Source organism: Triplophysa rosa, linkage group LG2 (genome assembly GCF_024868665.1).
Source record: "Triplophysa rosa linkage group LG2, Trosa_1v2, whole genome shotgun sequence".
Lineage (NCBI taxonomy): Eukaryota > Metazoa > Chordata > Actinopteri > Cypriniformes > Nemacheilidae > Triplophysa > Triplophysa rosa.
The window spans coordinates 11,667,454-11,685,455 of NC_079891.1; the positions used below are offsets into that span (position 1 = coordinate 11,667,454).

At 36.2% G+C, this 18,002-nt stretch overlaps 2 protein-coding genes across 3 annotated transcripts in view; both read right to left on the minus strand.

The window, feature by feature from the left end:
- Nucleotides 1–18,002, minus strand: part of LOC130563559 (uncharacterized) — a 92,374-nt gene that overhangs the window by 30,394 nt on the left and 43,978 nt on the right. The gene's annotated exons all lie outside the window — the stretch shown is intronic.
- LOC130564910 (coiled-coil domain-containing protein 106-like) lies at nucleotides 2,247–8,564 on the minus strand. Of its 2 annotated transcripts, none has more exons than XM_057351371.1 (3): nucleotides 7,204–8,564; nucleotides 5,058–5,273; nucleotides 2,247–2,800 (listed from the first exon to the last, which is right to left on the minus strand). In XM_057351371.1, exons 1-3 carry the CDS (start codon nucleotides 7,280–7,282, stop codon nucleotides 2,553–2,555), a joined length of 543 nt encoding a protein of 180 aa, XP_057207354.1. In that variant the 5' UTR covers nucleotides 7,283–8,564; the 3' UTR covers nucleotides 2,247–2,552. The 2 variants fall into 2 exon arrangements, with proteins under 2 accessions (XP_057207354.1, XP_057207344.1); XM_057351361.1 differs by lacking the exon at nucleotides 7,204–8,564 and adding an exon at nucleotides 6,116–6,526.

Below are 18,002 nucleotides of genomic sequence, written 5' to 3' on the forward strand. Positions count from 1 at the left end.
TCTATAATGTAACTCCTTATATGCACGTTGCCCACCGTTCACTGTTCCTGAGGCCGACGGGTGGTGATGGCACAGGGTTGCGGTTGCACTTTTGCGCGAGGGCCCGATCATCGCTGCTTGCAGCTTTAATTATTATTATTATTATTATTCTCCCTCTTTGATCGCTAATTTGAAGGCCTAAACATGCTCAAAAACTCACAATAATTTGCACACGCATCAGACCTTGCAAAAATTTACGTCTGATATGGGTTTTAAAATTAGGCGTGGCAAAATGGCTCGCTAGCGCCACCTAGAACTGCCCAGGCCGCTACGCAATACGTACATGCACCAAATTTGGTGGGCTGATAGAACACCCCGAATCATTAAGAAAAGTCTCTTGGAGCATATCTCTAAACCCAACAGGAAGTCCGTTATTTTTGATTTCCTGTGCAATTTTGTAATTTGTTTCAATTTCCAGTCGTCGTACTTTAACGAACTCCTCCTAGAGTTTTAATCCGATCAACATCATCTTCATGTCATTCTAATCTTAAGGCCTTTGCGAAGCTAAATTGCGGAGATCCTGACTTTTCATGGGGGAACGTGACCCTGGCGGCCATCCAAAGTTTGGCGTTTCGCCATGAACAGGAAGCTGTTGTAACTCAGGCCTACAATGTGCAACAGGCCCCAGACTTCACCCAGACTTCACACATTTGATAAAAGTCCTGGCCTGAAGACATCTACATGGTAATATTCAGATACAGTTATAGCGCCACCTGCAGGAAACAGGAAGTGGCATGTTTTAAACTGTGATTAACTCCTCTTTCAGATTCAAAACGGTCAGCATCATATTTGGCCAGTATGATCTTCTGATCTTTGTGACGATACATTGTAAGAACCTAACTTTTCATTGAGGGGCGTGTTCCTGGTGGCCTGACAAAGTTTGATGTTTCGCCGTGAAACAGGAAGCTATTGTAACTCAGGCACACAATGTCTGACCAGTCTCACACTTCACATGTTTGATAATAGTCCTGGCCTGAACCCATATCCATGTCAGTGTTCACTTATAGCAATAGCACCACCTGCTGGCAAAAGGGAATGTGACATTTAAATAAATAACAAATCCTACCATATTTCGCCTGCATTCATTTAATCGCCTACGATTACATATATCCATGTCAGTGTTCACTCTGCAATAGCGCCACCAGCTGGCAAAAGGGAATGTGACACGTTTAAAGAAATAACAAATCCTAACATAATTCGCCTGCATTAATTTTATCGCCTACGATTACACATATCCATGTCAGTGTTCACTCATAGCAATAGCGCCACCAGCTGGCAAAAGGGAATGTGGCACATTTGAATAAATAACAGGAAATCTGGTACATGTAAGTAAATTAAAGTCTTTCTATAATATAACTTCCTATATGCGCATTGTCCACAGTTCGCTCTTCCTGAGGCCGACGGCTGGTGGTTGCACCGGGTTGCGGTGGCACTTTCCGCGAGGGCCCGATCATCGCTGCTTGCAGCTTTAATTTTATATATGCAATTGTTTTAAGAATATTTTTAAACTGTAAATCTTTATTATAATTTGTCTTGTCATTGTGTTGAATGTGTGTACTAGAAGCTTTCAACACCAAAGAAAATTGCCTGGCAAGCACACCTGGCAATAAAGCTCTTCTGATTCTGACAATAATAAACACCTGTTTTGCATGATTATTCATACTTTTATTCATACCCACCTTGACTGGTTACGGTAGACTGGGTCCCAAGGCATTGCTCCATTGACCTCAAGGGTGAAGTACAACGTGTAGTAACATGTATTCATGAAGCAGGCGTTACTTCCAAACTACAAATCAGTTTTAGCCTACAGATGATGGTTTTCTTAGTATTGATCAGGCCCCCCTGTCTATAATAAACAGTCTAAACATAGGCACATCTGCTCTGCTCTTTAACATGACAAACCATCAAATGGTACTCAATGATAAGTGATTATGATGAGCTGAATATGTGTAGTGCATGTGTAATTGATAACTTTACAATGATGCATTAACAAGTCACGAGTTCATGTTGGTCTATGAGTAGTTAAGCACGAGTTAATAATAATGTGCCCCTCCAAGTAAAGTCATGACATAACAATGCATTAACAAGTCACGAGTTCATGTTGGTCTATGAGTAGTTAGCATAGTAGTTAGTAGTAGCATGAGTTCATAATAATAAAATAATACAAAAAGTCATTAAGTAATTGCATTAACATTATCAACATCCACCAAGGTCTTTATTTTGCACCAGAACAATATCCAAAGATCAAAATGCTCTTCTAAGATCAGATGACCAGCAGTAAATATGCACAAAATTTAAAACAAACTTAAATGTTACAAAATTCAGGAACATCACAAGATTTTTAGGAACCTGTATTTACTTTAAACACAGCATCTATCGATGCAAACAAAAATTTTTTCAACCATAAATAGTACAAATGTTTTCTCTAAATACTAAAACCAAAACTTCAATCTCACTTTTTGGAGATATCAAGCAGTGCATTTCTGTCTTTTAAACGCCTTATGACATCCACATTAGGCTGAGCTAGACAACGTGCATAACACATTAGAAAATTTCTGTATACTTTCTCCCTTTTTAAAGGTTGCTCTCAGTGCTTTGAACTCCTCTGGATTTGCTGTAGCCAATTCAGCGATAGGAGCCTGCATAACAATGGTATTTCTGTCAACCTTGATTTTATGGTAAGCTTCCGCTTTGCTCAAACCACCTTTTACAAGCTGTACAACTTTGTGGTAACATTTGATTGAGTCTTCAGGGGTTCTTGCTGAAAAAAAAACAAAGCATACAATTATTTACAAGTAAATATTCTAAATTATACACTTTTTTCGGTTCACAAGATACATAAAACCGCTTCAAGCAGCAATTACATGCCCAAGCACAACTGTGCACCGCTACATGTTAGCTCTCAGAAAGCGATCAAAATCACTCAATGTATGCTATAGATTGAGACACTTCCTGTTTCAACTTTTTTATCATCAACTTTGCAATGGCAACATCATCTGAAATAAAAAAAAATGTGTTTATAGTTTGGCATCTTCCCATCCACACCCATGTCTAAGCTTTTCCCCATGCCTCATGTGTGCCGAAATTCAAGACATTATAAGCATGGTAACAGCTGTAATTGCACACAAGCATACCATGTGTCTCAATTTGCGCCCTAGCTGATTAGTTCAAGAATCAGTGTATCGTGTACTCTTCACATTGGAACACAGATGGCTTATTTCCCTGTGACGTGACTGCTGATACTTCACAACTGGTAATCAACAACAAACAAAACTCACATCTCTAACTTTACTTTTAAATACTGGTTAAAGTGAATTGTGAAAAAACACTTTGACTGTTATACATAAATATTAAAAAAAATCTTGCAATACTATGCCATCTAGGGTTGCACGGTGTACCGGTGCTACGGTAGCATCGCGATGCTAAAGCTTAAAAATACCCGCGATGCCTCTCTATTTTTGAAACGGTAGTATCGTAGTACCGTAGTTAATGTTGCATATGCGTATTCATATTTATTTGAACACTTACATCTGCCGTTTTGCGGTGTTTATCTCCAAAATGAATGTGTGTTTTGAATGTCTCGGACGAGTTAATGATTCAAACTGGCAATTTGAACGAGTTGGTTAAATGATTCACTAACTCAGTGGAAAATTGACGCCACCTACTGGCCGTTTTAGTTCTGCATTTAAAGTAAGCCTAATATTTCCCTTTATAAAGACTGCTGTATCAGTTAAATTTGTCCAACATTTGAATTAGTTCCAACGTGAAAAATGATCTAGTGTACTTTAGTATTTACTACAGTAAACTACTAAAACTCATAGATACTAGTCTTTTTGAGTCGTATCATAGTAAATATTTAAGTATACTACAGTATTTATAGTATTTACAAATGACTAAATGTAAATGTATTTGCTACAATTTATCCAATTACTACAGTTAATACAACAACATATTCTAGTGCAAAGTATAATACGGTTTACAATAGTAAATACAAAGTGTTTAATCTAAATCTGAGTTTTTTGTATAGATTGGAATTATATGGCACAGCATCGTGATACTACTTGGTATCGAAATACTTCAGCTGGTATAGTATCGTAAGACATGTTTATGGTACCGTGACAACCCTAATGCCATCTAGTGTCGTGGTGTTGTGCATTGTTGCTGTAATTCATAACTCAATTCGACAAAATAACCCAATATTAAAAAGAATATAGATTAAAAAACATTTCCTAGTTTCCTCTGAAGACTTTATTAATGAAAAACAATAACTGTTCGAATGTGGAAAAACTTAAGATAAATAGTTATTACTTGTCTTTGTCAATGTATACTAGTTCTTGTGATAAAAGTACTGCATTGATTACAGTAAATACTGTCACAAGCTTTAATATTTACCAGGGTGATGGCACTGACTCGCTTGTCCAAAACAGCGGATTTATTCATAAACTAAGAAAGCAACTGTTTTTACAAATGCTTCATTAAACTGACATTGGTTTTGCAACCTTGAAGGTCACAGGCACTCAAAATGGTGCTACAGCTCAGGAAAAAAGAGTGGCATCTGCATTATTTTGAAACTTTAACATTGCGATGTTACCGTATCAACGGTGCCTTGTGCAACCCTACATGGCATGTAGAAACACTCCAGACAAAAAGATCTGAAAATCTGTTTGTTTGATCAAACAGTTCTCGTATACCGCATCAACACATTTGGGGGTGAGCATGAGCAAGGGTCATATGGCTGTATCTTTGCGATACTTTGGAGTATTGACAGAAAACTTTGTACACAACATCAGTAGAACAACTTGCTATAAAGTTATACGAAATTTTATTTTGTTTCTAGTACTTTTTTACCTATGAATTTAAATTTGATGTTCAAAAATTAATGATCAGACATAACCACATGCATTTCCTTTTGTGCCCTTGAAGGCCTTGACCCAGTAACGCTGCTTGCAGTTATATTAATAATAAGAATGAGTATTTTTAAATCACTTAGTCTTGACAGAATTTTTGGATAAACATACCCCATCTAAAATCAATCCTCTGTTTCTTGGATTTCTTCCTGTTCTTTTGGTTTTTATCCTTTTTCTTCTTCTTTGCTGTACGTTCCGAATCAGATGAATCTGACGATGAATCTGAAGAATTTGAAGATTCTGAAGATTCGTCAGTGGACTGTGATGTAGCAACAGTGGATGATGCTGCATTCGGGCCAGATGAATTAACTGCTTCACACCTAAGTGCTATGGCAGAAACAAATACAATGTATTGACAACATAAAACTACAAAGCATTAGGGCCCAGTTTCACAGACATGTCGGATTAGCTTAAGCCAGGACAATGCCTTAGTTGAAGTAAAATATTCATGTTGCTTTTATAAAAATGCCTTAGAAAAATACATCACTGGTGTGCATCTTGAGACAAAACAATGGCACTAATATATTTTAAGATATTTCTGGGAAAGTTATATTCAGTTAAGACAGGTCACACTTTAATTATAGTCTGGGACTAGTTTTAAGCCTTGTCTGTGAAACCAGGCCTAAATCCCTTTAATCACACTTAATGTAGTCATTTTTGAGGTTTTACATGTCTAAGAGGGACAGTTCACCCAACAATGAAAATTATGTTATCATTTACTCACCCTCATGTTGTTTTAAACCAAACCTGTAAGAGTTTCTTTGTTCTTTTGACAACAAAAGAAGATATTTTGTGATGGTTACCACACAGTTGCTGGTACGTATTGACTTCCATGGTATTTGTTTTTTCTACTATGGAATCCAATGGGTACCGGCCACTGAGGGGTAACCTTCATAAACCAAAATATCTTATTTTGTGATCAACAAGATAAAGCAACTCAACATGAGGGTGAGTAAATGATGACAGAATTTTCATTTTTGGGTGAACTATCCCTTTAATAGTACACACAGAGAAAAGGCAGCCTTATTAGTTAGCCGCCATCTTAAAATGGATGCAAAACACATGCTCAACAACCATTCATATGACAGGGTGTGTGAAATGGTATTACCTAAATTTATAAACATTAACACAGACACAAAAACACAATAATCAAAGAAACACAAATGTACCATCCTCCAGTCTTGATCGGAGATAATTCCTGTCATCTGTGAGAAAGTCAACTTTCTCTTGCAAATGAAGGATCTTCTGCTTTTGAATTTCAATTGTTTTTTTGTCTTGATCAAAAGCAATTTGTGCAGTGGGTGCCCCTTTCAGAAGACCAAAACAATTATGTAACTTGGATGGGATCAAACAATACATAAATAAAAACTGTATCCTACATGAACTAGGGTTAATTCAATCAACATGCATAATAAAGTTAATACATTAAAACACAAATGCGTAATTATAATTGAAAAAACTACACGATTCAAACAATCAATTTATCAATTATCTGTATCTTGTATTTATTTGTCTGTAATGTTCACATGAATCTTGTGTTTATGTAGAAAAGGAACCTGCTGTGTCACTGGTTGGCTGTACAGCAGACCTGCAGCATTTGAACAGTATAAGCATCAAAGTAACAACAACAGCAGAAAAGAAGCCTTTATCCCTTTAAAAACATTTGTGAGTTTTAAGGTCGACATGAAATCGACGTGATGACATATCAACTAACTTCATTCTCATACTGTGATCAATTTCAGATTTACAAAGTTTTATGGCAGAAGCAAAACTTATCAATTGTCATAACCTGTAGCTGCCAGTTGTCATCTCCTGTAAGTGTATTCAACACATTATGAACTAGAAAACTGTATGGGGGATATATGTAGATGAAGCATTTTTATAGGATTTATGCAGTGGTATTCATTCATTCACACTTCTCTGCAAATTTTGTTAGTCTCCTTCATTTGATACACTGGAACTCTCACCTAATGAGCTGATGATTGGAATCAGGTATTAAATAAAGGAGACATAAAAATGTACAGAGTGATTGAAAACCACTAATGTAGTGTATAATATGATAGCAAATTATTTGATAATAAAGTCGTTATCACACAGACTAAAAACTGCAAAATGCTTAATGGCCACCAAAGGTCTCAATTTATCTGTCAAGATATTATAAACGTGTCCAATAAGAATATCTCAGGGGAGGAAAATATCATAACAAAATTCTAATCAATTCGACCATTTGTTTCGACCATTTGTGTCATTTACTTACCTACTGATGACCTTGTTGGATTTTCAGACTGAACCCTCTTGCGTGCAGGTAGAACTAGGGGGAAGCAAGTGTTAAACATGAAAAAGGGGAAAACAAACAAGCAGTAAATGCAGGGCTCGGCTTGAGGGGGCTGCGAGGGGATGGCATCCCCCCTTCTTGAAAAAAAAGCATCCCCTCTGTAAAACCACCATCCCCCATATAATTACTTTTGAATTATTATAATATACATTTTATAATGCGAATCGTCAAATATTTGACCACAGCATCAATCTTAAAATGTTTTTACTATTCGACCATGCATACACCAACAAAAAGTATGATATAAATTCTTACCATAATGATCGGAGTTGTATTTGTGATTTTTTTTGTTATTGTCCTCCCACTCCTCGTAGCTTTTCTTGACTCATCCATGTTGTCCAGGTCCTCTTGTTCATCTGCTAATTGGTGCATAGTTGGCATAAATGGTGCCATCCCATCGAACGTTTCTGCTGACAACATTGCTTGAATTCTCAGTACAGTGATTCCACTGTAGTGTATTTCGGGGAAACTATGAGTTTAACCACAGTAACATACGTATAATTAATTGTGATTAACCATTAATTACTTTATATACTTTAACCTGATGCAGCAGAGCTAATAACAGCGACAAACTAAATACACTCGTCCACCGAGTGATCAGCAGATCATATATCAACTCTAAGAAATATTACTCCCCTGGCCTGGAAAAACAATATTCTTACTGTAGTACAGTACCACTTCAGAAATCTTAACGAAATCAAGCAGTTTAAGTGACCTTGATATGTGATAAATAAACACAGAAACAATTCGAGCGTGGATACACATGCGGTTTATTTATCTACACTACGGCGGAACTAAAACCAACTACTAACAAGGACCAAACATTAACAAACAAACATAAAAACGTAAAACAGTAGAAAATGAAAGAAAATAGATAAAGCAAAGAAAAGGGCAGTATTAAATCAGCTATTCACATCTGCACGAACCATCAAGGACAAATCTCCTTATTTAAAAGGGGAAAAGCTTATACGCAACTGGTTAGCAATAGTTCAGATACTTGTATTGACTTCTTTGTTTCTCGGGACACGTGCTGGCGCGCGTATCAAAGGGTCCTGATGCGTTCTGAGCAAGCCGGGAGTCCGTTGGATTTAGCTGACCCAAACTGCTGGAAGAGGCTATCTCTGAGGAGAGACAGGTCTCGAGAGGTTGAAAGAATATGAACGCGCACGAGCGCGAACGCACACAAGCGAACGAACATACACAAAAGAGCGAGCTTTCCTGCGTGTTCAGGTGTTTTAACACAGAGGGTGTCAAGCCCCTCCAAGGTGGGCGATCCAATGTGATGAGATAGTTTTTGGGCGCGAAAACATGTTTCTTTGTCCGGCACACTAACTCATTTGCATTTATGATCGCCTGGGAGTTTGGAGCAGGAATAGACTTAGAATAGAATAAAATGAGTATGGTATAAAATACATTACTGTGCTATACACCATATTCTAAGACATGAAAAGGGAAACACGTAGATATGAAACATGAAGGGGTTACACTTACATTGACCTGTAGTTTGGACAAGAGTGTAAATATACACAGAATACCACTAAGCACATATGCCTTTGAGGTTATAGGTAAAGGAGAATAACATAGAGACAAGCATACAATGTGGAGATTCATGTGTATACACTTTAAACCAGTCTTTTGTGGCTAAGGAAAGAGAAAGAGACATTCTTTTGGAAGAATTTGAGGCTCTCAGTCCCTGGGGGCCACATGGCTTTTCTCACTTTGGTGAACAGTCCTGTCCTCCCCAAGAACCTCCTTTGAAGTCTAGGGGAGAGTATACGAATATGTCCTGGTTTAGATGAAGGTGTTGAGAATAGGACATTTGGCCAGACTTGTTGGTGCCTGGTCGTAGTCCTGCTGAGAGGTTACTGTGTTTTACGATCACAGATGGTAAACTTTGATCCGACCATACCCTACACCACCTCTAAAACCGGTGGATCTTGTATGTCTTTACAGTTATCCCAGGTTGTAAGCACTTCCAAAGAAGGTGCTATTCCATAGAGTTTTACTTTCTCTAAAATATTTATAATGTTTAAGCCTCCTGACTGAAGCATGCTTCAAATTGCGCGAAAATAGGTGGGGCTAACGACGTGTCGTTCATGAACGAGTCGGCCCTATGAGCAGATTTCTTTAAGTGAACGATGGGAGTCGGCTCACATCTTAGAGTAAATTATTTCTTTCTGTTTTCTTTCTTTTTTAATAATAATAACGCACAGAAAATCCATTTAGTGGCTTAATGTTCACGGTCACTCAAACACGAATCTTCAGTGCAATTTCGGGCTCATAGTTTAGCTGAATCAAATGATCCCAATCCATAAAATGAGCCTCAATTCCCAACAGTAGGTGGGGCATATGGTGGTGGCGGGATTTTCGCGCGCCCAAGTAAGCACGTTCCAAGGAAAGTCATGTGATAAAGAGGAGCGCTAACAATGTTGTTGACAAAATTATTTCTTTTTGCTACTCAGAAACCATCTCCTAAAATGAATCGTGCTCAAGATGTGGCCATGGCATGAAGTTGATGAGAAATCATAGAAATTCAGATATGTTTCATTGGTGAGTTTTGTTTTCTAAGAAAAATGTCATTTCTTTTTTGAAAACGATATCGTTTTACTACCTTTTACTGGGCCTGGGCAGTGTATTGAGATTTGGGGATATGGATTTGTTTTCCCAAAGCCACGCACGATGAGCCAATATTGTTTATATCGAAATTATATGATTTTATGCTTTTCTAGTAGTTAAAATACTTTTCCAGTGAGTCGCAGTGTAGCAACTCACGGTCTGTGCTAAGAATAAATTAGCCAGTGTAGCACACATGTAAAACAGTTTGGCAGGTGCATTTTAGACTGAGCTGCTTGTAGTTGGTGCTTGTTTGTGTGTTCCATTGAGTCCACTTAACTAGATGCAGACTCACAGTTGCGGAATCATGTTATTTAAACGTGTCATCTGTCTGTTCTGAGTGTCGGATGAATGCACAACACAGTTTAACGTGCTACACGCGTGACACCCATGGATTTATGTGCGTCTGCACCGTATGAGGATGAGGATATAAACACATGAACTTCGTCTCCAGAGTTGCTCTGAAAAATGATTTCACCAGCAGCAATTTACTGTTTGAGTGAAGAACCAATCATCAAACACACTTAAACTCAAGCGTCTTCCCGACAACCTGTCAAAATAAAAGTCTGGTTAACTTGAACAATTTAGTAATTGCTATAGAAAATTGTACTAAATTGTTAGTACTCTTGTAGCAAGTTAAAAACTGTAGTAAACACTGTATACTATAGTAAGGTTAAAAAACACTTTAGTATCTAGGAATATTATGCAGCTGCACCTTTTACTATATAATATTCATGTTTATTATGAAAATGTTCATGATTGACGCAGTGGATGTTTTAGTTATTGTTTACTATATTTTTATAAACTTTTTTTGCTATCATAGGATGTGCAGACATAAAAGTCATCGGGGTAAGAAAACCAGCCAAACAGTGAGAATCGGATCTCTCTTTGAGAGATCAAAACTCAGCTTGTCGTCATGGCTTTCATTCATTTACAGGTGAGTCTATTCAAACTATATTTCAAGGAAAGTCTGTGCGCTCTACGGTAATATTTGCAATGTGCCTGTTCAGTATATTGGGCATGCAAGACCAAGTCCTGATGTTAGCTGTCTCATAAATATTATGCTCAAATAGCAATAAAAAGTTTACATTTCAGGCTGGATCAGCCAATGTGCATGTGTAGTCATATAAGCAACAATAATACAGTCTCATGGAATTAACCGACTATATCGAGCTACTTTTGTCTTTTTATGCAACCAAACATACTGTGTTTGAGAGCAAAACTAATTATGTTGTAACCAAAATCTAAAAGATTGCAAATACAATTTCTTGATCATACTATATTGATAAAGAATATTTTTTATTACAAATATAAAGCAATTTATAGCTAAATTCTTTGCATTTCAAAAAAATGTTTTCTTTCTTTTACGCAGTTCCTACACATTTCATTACATATTGCTCTCTGTTCTGATGTCATTGTTTGCGGATATAAAATCCTTTCTTGCAAGTTTTGCTGGCAATTGAAGCTGCATGTTTCTGTTGGTTATCTCGCTTGGCTGCACCCACTGCCTGGTACTGGTCAAAGCAAAATTGTGGGGTGAAGAACATCACATCCTTGTGAAATGCAGCGTTTCCCAAACTTTTTTGCCATGGCACCGCACAGTAATGATATGTAAATCCAATTGCACACCACATAGAAATAAATATGGCAAAATTGCACAATCATGTATTGTATTGGCATATTAAACCTGGATATTATATTAAAAGTAGTATTCACGTTGATTTAATGTGAAACTTGAGCTTAAATAGGAACTAGGTCTGTGAAACGATTAATCCCGATTAATCGCGATCAGAATAAAAGTTTGTGTTAACATAATATGTCTGTGTTCTCTGCATATTAATTTTGGATTTATAAACACAAACACATGGATGAATACATATTTAGGAAATATTTACATGCATTTCTTTATATATACCAATAATTTTAATTATAATGTATATAAATGTTTATTGATTTTTATATTTTAATTTTTTCTTAAATATATGCATGTTTTTATAAATACAAAAATGCACAGTACACAGACATATATGATGTAAACACAAACTTTTATTCTGATCGCGATTAATCTTTTGACAGCCCTAGTAGTAACACAAGGTCAGTGTGTGGGAAAAGCATAATAAAGAGATTTTTTTACATTATATTTGCAATTAGAAACATAATAAAACTTTTTGTGTATTTTTCATTTTATTACAATATAAATAGTTTTGCTCTCAAACACAATATGTCTGAATGAAAAACAGACACAAGAACCACAAGTGCACATGAAGTGGAAGGCCTTGGGTCTTTTTCTTTGGCAACAGGAGCCTCTAACTGCAACTGCAGTGACACAATGACTTTACCAATTGGCCAGTTTCATTAAGAAGGCAGGACTTATTCCACAGAATTATGCATTGCACCAATTCATAGTAATGTAAGTGCACCTTCTTGGTGTTTCTAGTCCTAAATCTATTGTAGGGCAGCAGAGTAAAGTTCAATGTTACAGTGTTTTTTAAATGTTTTTCAACGCTTTGATTTTGCCAATTCAGATTTTCTTATTCCGAGTCATCGTATTTAACAGGTTCACTCAGGGATTACGGATCAGACAAATTGACATGATGGAAGATGGGATTGCAAAAAGTACAAGAACTCTCTCTAAAATGACTAGTATCCTGAGAAACATTTGCCATGCTGCCATGAAACGATACAGAAGAAGAAGTGGACAGATGATTGGAGGGGGTCAAGAATTCGCTGTGCTTGATGAAAGCAACTTTCGCCATAAGCGAAAGGTGAATTTATTACCAATACTACTAAATGTACAATTTATATTAAATGTACTGTACAAATACATGAAAAGGAAAACGCAGATTGTATTGGTAAGGTGCATTTAGTAAAGCAGTATAATTGGGGTTGAGAATCAATTGATCACAATTCTGAAATCTGAAAATTGTTTTACAATTCATTTTGATTCTGCTTATTGATTCCACTGTGCACATTTTTATATTGAGGTGTTACCTATGGGAAAATGTTTCCACTACAGAATAAAAAATGTAAGGGTAGTTACGGTTTTTGATCTCACAATTCTGACTTTATAATCAGGGATGCACATAAGTGGTGCGCAGGTGCGCATGCGCGACCAAAATTAAAAATGCGCTCTGTAAATAAGTTTAGAACGCTCATTTGCGTACTGACATGGTTGAAACCTTTTGATGCACAAGCACTGTTTTAGACCGACTAAATGTAATACTGGATAAGATTTCCGTTTGTACTGAATGCTGCCAAATCTACTGATATCTCGTTTGTTCCCGGTGATAAACGGGACCTGGGTGTAAATGATGAAAAACGGAGTATTTTTTAGCTCCGCCTTTGTTGCTTCTGCTTTCGTTACTAAAGCACGCGGCACGCGCAGCCTCTGTGAATGTCTGGAATTGCGCTGCGCTGCGCTGCACGTCTACCAAAACACAGCTTCTCTTAAACTTTCTAAAACGACAAGCTGTTTAAAATTGACACTTGCACGCAGCTTGTGTTTCTCTATGCTATACTCGAGCTATGCTGAGACTCTATGCTATAGCTCCGCACCACAAGTCTCCACGTGCGTTCGCAAGTGCACTTCCCAGCAACCTGCCCCAAAACCAAAAAGGTTGTCGTTTTAAGTTTCAAAATTGGTGTTGAAAATTAATATTTACTAATGTAAAAAGAAAAACAATAAGAAATACATTATCATTGTATTTTAAGTGTACTTTAAAGTAATATAAATATAGTATTATCCCACTTTATTATTTTGTTTATTGTTCATTAAAAAGTAACTACTTTTTTACTTTTATTTTTAATAGGTAAATATAATTTGTCACACTATGTGCAATGTGAGCACCAAACCGAATCTCCAGGTGCTCTCTTGAGAACCAGATAGAAAAACTTATGTGCACCCCTGTTTATAATCACAATAGAAGGAAACATATCAGAATTGTAACAGTTTTGCATTTTACTAGGGCTGCACGATATCGTTAACAATCACTTTATTTATTCCAACACCATGCAATCTTTTTCCTAAATGACAACAATGTCATTGTATGTCTATTAAACCTCTGACAAGCATAATCAAACTGGTACATTCAAATCTGCTCTGGCACTGCTACTGACCCAGAGAGCAGTCATCTACTGTAATAGGTATGAAAAACTGTCACACCGTTCACAGTCTTTTCATCAAAACAATACCGATATTTATGTAACAAATAGTCAAATATAATGTCTAGAATTTAGGAGTGCAATAGCTCTCATACTCTTAAACAAGACATTATCATTCTGAAAGAGACCAGTTCCATTTGGATAGAACTGTGATCATAGAATTAATGTGATCTCTGTTCTGACCATTTAATGGACTGATAAATGGACTCCACACAGCAAAAGGGAACCACAGATGTCCTTTAATCTGTCAACCATCTGCTTAAATATAGTCTCTTTCTGTATTTCATTACATATTTCACTTTTACAGTATGGACGAGGGAGAGCATCAACAACATGGAGATGAAAGAAATGGGTGTTTGGCATACTTGGTGTGATGGACAAATCCCGGCACCCAGTTTTGCGCCTTGTGAAAAGTAGATCAAGATATCACCTCTTACCCATAGTTGTAAAACATGTGCGTCCAGGCACTATATTCTGATGAGTGGAGAGCCTACAGAGGGGCTTTGGGTAATATGGGTTACAGACATTTTACAGTGAACCATTCCAAATGGTTTTAGACCCACAGAGTGGTGCTTACACAACACATTGAAAGAGCATGGTTGACATATAAAACAAACATATGGAGACTAAGAGGGAACAGGACAGAGAAGATGCTTAAAGAACACCTCTCACTCATAGAGTGGACTCACTGGCTTGGTGAAAAACATGAGCAGGGACTCCTTGGACACCTGTTAAAAGATATTCGACATCAATTTCCTGTTTAGAGGAAAACTAACTGAACATTTTTTGCTGTTTTGCATTTTATGTGTTTGGTGTAAAGTAAATACAGGTTCTTAAAAAATCTTGATGTGATGTTCTGAAGCTTAGAAGAGCATGTTATTCTTTGGATATTGTTCTGGTGCAAAATAAAGACCTTGGTGGATGTTGATATTGTTAATGCAATTACTTAATGACTGGCTACTGGCTATTACAGGCTACTGCTAACTACTCATAGACCAACATGAACTCGTGACGTGTTAATGCATTGTTATGTCATGACTTTACTTGGAGGGGCACATTATTATTAACTCATGCTTAACTACTCATAGACCAACATGAACTCGTGACTTGTTAATGCATCATTGTAAAGTTATCAATTACACATGCACTACACATATTCAGCTCATCAAAATCACTTATCATTGAGTACCATTTGATGTTTTGTCAAGTTAAAGAGCAGAGCAGATGTGCCTATGTTTAGACTGTTTATTATAGACAAGGGGGCCTGATCAATACTAAGAAAACCATCATCTGTAGGCTAAAACTGATTTGTAGTTTGGAAGTAATGCCTGCTTCATGAATACATGTTACTACACGTTGTACTTCACCCTTCAGGTCAATGGAGCAGTGCCTTGGGACCCAGTCTACCGTAACCAGTCAAGGTGGGTATGAATAAAAGTATGAATAATCATGCAAAACAGGTGTTTATTATTGTCAGAATCAGAAGAGCTTTATTGCCATGTGCTTGCCAGGCAATTTTCTTTGGTGTTGAAAGCTTCTAGTACACACATTCAACACAATGACAAGACAAATTATAATAAATATTTAAAGTTTAAAAATATTCTTAAAACAATTGCATATATAAAATAAGAATAGTGTACAGAAAATGGGAATAACAAGAGAAACTGTACAGGGTTGTGTGTTGTTGAATTTACATATTTACAGATAGTAAAGGCACAAAAAAATTGTTCGAGCCATCCAAAGGTGTTTGTTATGTATTTTAAATAGGGCACTTTTAATTAATTTTCTTTCTCATAGAGCAAGTTACATTTAACTTAGCCCAGTGTTAATTAATACATTAATTAACAAACATGTACTAACATGTAATTAAGGTAGCCGTTATTCACACATGAATTCGTGTGACTCATGTTGTAGTTAAGGTTAATTCTTGATTAGTACATGCCTTAAATCATCATTAGTTCATAATAAAGTAACACTTAGTTTGAACATGAGTACATGATAATTTATGTACTGTTATTGTAAAGTGTTACCGTTTATTTAAATTAAGTTAATAATGACGTAATTTGTTACGTTTTTATTTATTCACAATTTCACATCAAGCTTATAATTATCGTTAAATATTCATAATGCATTAATATTATATCATGTATATCGTTTTTTTATGTTGAAAAAATCAAAAAATACATAAAAACTGCATTTAAACCTGCGCGGAACTGTAATACAAAAAGAAAACTGACACAACAAACGAACAAAACGCAATGTATACGGACAGTCTGTGATATATGGTTATCTTGTTTATTTTGTTTTACATGTTCTTGATAAGAAAAACAAGCATATAGGTCTATTTTACTCTGGTGAAAGTCTGTTCAACAAGCCGACGGTTAACAAGCCGACAGCGGAGAAAACGCGCTGCTCTTCTCTAACTCCCGGTAACAAAACCCAGATCTGACAAGAATATCTGGCTTTATTGTTTATAATGTTGATAATAAATAAAGTAAACGGGCTTGATACCTCATGCCGACTGTTCAGATCCTAAAAAATACTCCGCAACAAAGACGGAGCCATAGTGCTTGTTTACCTGATTACATGACCGTCATCTGAGGACGATATTCTGCTGATCAGCACGCATATAAATATTGTTTTCTTTGTCGTTCACGGTCAGTGTCTGTCTTGTCTTGTTTAGCTTTGCATTGGATTTGCATCAATAAATAAGGTAGGCCTATTTATTTCAACTAAGGTAAGGAATTACAGCGCGTTTTAAAACAAACAAAAAAAGCATCCGTGCGAATTTATTTACAGGCTGTAACTTGAAGGCCCATTTGAACTTCTAGAAGGAAAATTCTTGCTTTTAGGTATGGAAAAAGGTGCCAGTCTTATGTTAAGGCCAAATTCATTAACATTTGTTGCAGTGAAATGTACATTTGCATGTTTCAAGTTGTTGAAATTAGCATTAGGGCCTACTTAATATATTTTTAACGAACGAATATGAATTTACTAAGAACAACCGCTCCAAACAAGTAATGGTAATAAACGAATTATTGTTAATCATTTAATATTACGTTGATATTTTTATACCTAATGTAAGTAATGTTAACAATTCTGTGGCTCACCAGTTTTGAAACATTTAATATGATGATGTGAGCCGAGCATAAAACGCGATCAGGGCATCCAGTGTGTAAACTTAAACTATTTAAACTAGCTTGCGATCTGAGTGAACAAAGATTTAGGAACACATACAAATTATTTTTATATTTTCTGTACATTAAAAAAATCATTACAGAAGAAGTGAAGAAGCGTTAAATAATACGTGACAACTCTAAGGTCTTCTGTAACGGTCACTTATCCTTGTGGTGACGCAGTTTTATTCTTATGAAAAATAGGAATATTCAAATAGCATTTTTAATATTCGAATAGTTATTGCGGATCGAATATTCAAATTTTCGAATATTCGTGCACATCCCTAGTCTCGAGTTACTTATAGATAGTCAGACTTAGAAAATTGTTCATTGTTTTGAGGAATTTAGAAAATTTACACTGGTCAATTAGTGATTTGGCTTATTTTTCATAGTAACTGTGGAGACATTCCAATGCAAGTATGGGATACTGTACAGTACAGGCGCCCGCTTATCATGATAGAATAAAGGACTGAAGCGGAGACAAGTATCACACAGAAGGGGTTTCTTTTGCGATGACAACCGACTGGCTGTACATTATCCTGATTTTAACATGGCTACTTGCCTCAAGAGCAAATTATATCATGTATTATGTATTGATTTTAGTGCTGTCAATCGATTAAAAAAAATCGGATTAATCACACATTTTCTGTGATTAATCACGATTAATCACACATAACAATAATATTTTTAAATATACTTTTACATTTGAATAATTTCACATTTAATCTTCAAATTGATGTAGAAACAACGTATTTCTTTAACAACATCATT

Bases quoted from the DNA above. Each gene is read 5' to 3' on its own strand.
- LOC130564910 (XM_057351361.1), bottom strand. From the start codon at position 6,305: ATGTATTGTTTGATCCCATCCAAGTTACATAATTGTTTTGGTCTTCTG. The intron at 5,274-6,115 runs GTACATTTGTGT...TTTCTGCCATAG, and splicing joins CCGATCAAGACTGGAGGATG to CACTTAGGTGTGAAGCAGTT. The intron at 2,801-5,057 runs GTATGTTTATCC...TTTTTTTTTCAG, and splicing joins GAGGATTGATTTTAGATGGG to CAAGAACCCCTGAAGACTCA.